The sequence below is a fragment of the Perkinsus marinus genome (genome assembly GCF_000006405.1).
Source record: "Perkinsus marinus ATCC 50983 genomic scaffold scf_1104296962270, whole genome shotgun sequence".
NCBI lineage: Eukaryota > Perkinsozoa > Perkinsida > Perkinsidae > Perkinsus > Perkinsus marinus.
Window position 1 is genome coordinate 1 of NW_003205481.1, and position 3,859 is coordinate 3,859.

Here is a 3,859-nt window from a genome sequence, read left to right on the forward strand (position 1 = left end):
TTGCGGATAAGTCTCGGTGTCTTTATGAAATTGTGAACTACTGTACGAGAAACAAGGTTGTGGAACTCGGAAATCAGTGGGCAAGGAGGAAGAGCTGGCCTTCAATGACCTGAAGCAGTGGATAGCCAGTCTCCCCTTGTTGGCCTACCCAGATTTCTCGAGACCGTTTCAGCTCATGACCGACGCCAGCGATGTAGCGATAGGGGCTGTGGTGGAGCAGGACGGAAGGCCTTTAGCCTTCTTCAGCCAGTCCCTGACCCCTACCCAGAAAGTCTGGCCGGTGTATGAGCGGGAAGCCTATGCTATCTTCAAGGCATTGGAACGGTTCAGACCGTTGCTCTGGGGTTACCATTTGGAGTTGGTCGTCTTTTCGGATCACAAGCCTCTGGAATGGATACAGACGGCTACGACGGCGAAAGTGCAACGCTGGCTCATTAGTATGTCCCAGTTTAAGTTTAAGGTATTTTACAAGAAGGGTAAGCACAACGTCGTAGCTGATGCCTTGTCCCGGATTACTACATCCGACGACAAAGTGGCAGAGCCAGATCTTGGAGCACTCCAGCGTGAGCTGCAAGGTACACCTGCCCTGGTGACAGATAAGTTGTTGACTGACGACAGGGAGGCCGACGTGATGGAGAAGGACAATTTTGCCCCTGCTTGTGTTCTCACCCTCTGTGAGCAATGGTCAACAGCTGATTTGGTACGTGAGCAAGAGTTGGATCCTGTTCTTCGGGTGGTGAGAGATAGGGTCCGGAGAGGAGAGCCCTTAGCGAAGGATGAGCTCAAGGATCTAGAGTATCGGCCCTATCGGAGAGTTTGGCTAACCTTACGGGTTCATGACTCTGGTCTGTTGGTGCGAAGAGTACAGATAAATGAAGAGGCTACTTCGAGGTATGTTCCAGTAGTCCCCGAAGGTCTCCGACGGCAAGCACTAGATCGGTTTCATGAGGAGGCGGGACACTTTCGACGAGAGCACATGGTGGCAAGGTTGAGACGTACAGCTTACTGGCCAGGTATGAGTAAGGATATTAGTGAGTTCTTGTTGCACTGTGAAGGCTGTGCACCCCATAAGAATGTCTTGCTACCCCACTTGCCCTATGTCCCGTATCCGGTTGGTTCGCCTTGGCATACAGTAGCTATCGATTTCCTTACGGTGGCCCCCAGCAGAAGCGGTGTATCCAAACTATTGGTAGTGGTGGACCACTTCACGAGGTGGGCCGAAGCTGTCCCCGTGGCAGGTGAGAGCGCTGCGGAGGCACTGAAGGCCCTACTGTATCTCTTTTCGATCCATGGTCCCCCGGTTAGGATACTCTCAGACCAGGGAAGTGCGTTCGAGGCGCAGCTGTTCAAGGACGTATTGGCTCAGCTAGGTATAGCTAAGTCTCGTACTTCGGTCTATCATCCCAATGCAAATGGTCATGTGGAGAGGTTTAACAGCACCATTCTCAATTTATTGAGGACTCATGTGACGAGGGTGGATACCTGGCAGGATCACTTACGGTCAGTGTTGTGGGCCTACAACACTACACCTCATAGTGTGACTGGGTATGCCCCGTTTTTCCTAATGTATGGGCGGGAGCCGCCTACGTTATTTTTCCCAGCTTTGGAACCATATGTTGATTACGTGTTTGATCCACAAGGTTATCAGCGCCATTTGTCTCGTATTCGGGCTTGTATCGAGGACAACGTCGACGAGTGGGTTACTGCTCATGGTGCTGGGTTCCAAGCGCTGAAAGAGAGGGAGAAGATTGCTGCTGCACGTCGACATTTTGTGGGACAACGTGTAAGGCTGAGGATACACCATCCTAACAATTTGCCAGGTCGGAAGTTATTACCGAAATGGCAGTTGAATTGGTATATTGCTAAGTTCGTCCCGGGAACACACTTGAAGACGGTGGTCCTTCGACACTACCCCTCCAAGGAAGAGAAGGTTATCTCTACTGACTATATAGTTCCCGATCCGGTACAGCCTGCCGATGTCCCGGTAGAGCTTGGCATTGTTAGGTTGGATCCTCCTGTAGAAGAGGGGCCGCGTATAGAGCAGTTTCCATTTCGTGATGAGTTGGTTCGCTCGGCTGCTTCTAGACGGTCTGCTAGATCTTCGGTTGTCCCGGACGTCGAAGCTCCTGCTAATCTTCGGTTGGTCGACATTCCCTATGTGTATGATGGTGATGATCTTGACCCTCTAGCAGAAAGACGAGATGATCTGCTTCCGAGACTGGAGGCGCCATCGTCTGGTTCTGCACAGGTCAGTGTGCCGAGACTGGAAACCCCTATTCCAGTTCCTGTACAATTAGGGTCTGCCGTTCTCCGGTCTCCGGCCACGAGTGGGCCGGTCCCCCAGGATACTGGTAGGTCTGGTCCTACTGTGGTACCTGCTGGTTCGGAGCCCTCTGGTGGTTCTCCCTCGTTGGGACTGGATTCTGCTTCGCAGGAATGTGGTGCCTCTAGAAGGTCACTGCCTTTCTCGGCTTCCACTCCCACCCATGTAGTGTCGGCCCCTGCAGCCGACTTCGAGCAGTTGTTAGGTCATTCTGGGCCTTCCTCAAGGCAAACGTTAAGTGCCCCTTCTGCGTTGATCCCAGCTCAGCGTCAGCAACTGCTCTCTGTTTCGCCAACCTTGGTCGACTCTGGCGAGACATCGTCTTCAAGTCTGGGTTCTGGATTGGTCTCGGACGCCCCGGTCTCTACAGACCCCTCTAGGAATACGTCTCAGCTAGTTTCGTCGAGCTCGATTACAACATCTTCTGGTACCGATGAGACGTTACCGTTGACTCGAGGTCCAGATCCAGCACCTGCCCCTGAGGTACAAGTAGAGGAAGCGACTGTTGAGTCCTCTACTGATCTCGTAATTCCTGACGAGATCCCTACTACCCCTGCTTTGGAAACCTCCCCGGCCGCGACAGACACTCCGGTAGTCTCTGCTCGTAGTGGTGGTTCGACTTCGTCTGTTCGCACTTACGCTGATGTGCTGGCTTCTAGTCCAGAGCAGGTAGAAGATTCTGTAGCGCCTCGTCGCAGCATGCGTACTCCGAGGCCACCCACGCGTTTCTCCCCCGAGCGTTATACGTCCCGTGGTGGTTACGCTGAGTAGGATTCTCACCTACTTCACTATCTTTGCTGACTCCTGTTTTGTTCGGCTGATGTCATCGAGTATGACCGCCGTTTGCTGGTTTCTATTATGGTCTGGCTCTGCCCCCTTGACCGGTCTTAAAATGAGGTCCCTTATGGCCAACATTTTAGAGGGGAGGAGAGCTGGGGCTATCATATTTTGGTTTCCCGAGATTGGATTATGTTATATTGATTCCTGTTATCTCTATTCTTTGGTCGGTATTATTGCTATGGTCGTGGTGGCCGTGGAGGAAGTATGTGGGTTATGACTGTTATTGTGCAACGGATTTGGCTGTGTACACGTGCAGCTGTTCACGGCATGTGTACGCGCGCACAGGATGTATGAAATTGGCGCATCCGACTGGGTGGGGCTCGAATTCGATGCTTGCAGGGACGCCTGCATGGCTGGATTCTGTGTCCCTGATCCCGGGAGGAATGGGTTTGAGATTCGGGCGGTTGCTGATGTTCCTGGAAGGCCTTCCATCTTGAGGCACCCACCGTTTCTCTTGTTTTTGGAGGAGTCGCGCCACACTGGTTTACGTTGAAACGGCTATGGGAATCTTACTGGTGAGCACACTGGTGGTTCGGTTACCTATGAGTATGGCTCGTAAGTGCTTACCGCTGGTCTGATTTCCCCAATGTATAGTATCGTTTATAGTCGTTTGTTCTGCCTTTGGTATGTTGCACGACCCGAGGATATCGATCCATGTTCCGACTTTGCTCGAGTCGGGGGACGACGAAGAGTTCT

The 3,859-nt window shown here is 52.4% G+C and overlaps 1 protein-coding gene across 1 annotated transcript; it reads left to right on the forward strand.

Moving 5' to 3' along the window:
* Positions 1-175: 175 nt before the first annotated feature.
* Pmar_PMAR029391 (retrovirus polyprotein, putative) lies at positions 176-3,094 on the forward strand (the record flags this gene model as incomplete). Its single annotated transcript, XM_002771924.1, has 1 exon — positions 176-3,094. The coding sequence occupies one exon, from the start codon at positions 176-178 to the stop codon at positions 3,092-3,094; it is 2,919 nt and encodes a 972-aa protein (XP_002771970.1).
* Positions 3,095-3,859: the final 765 nt, after the last annotated feature.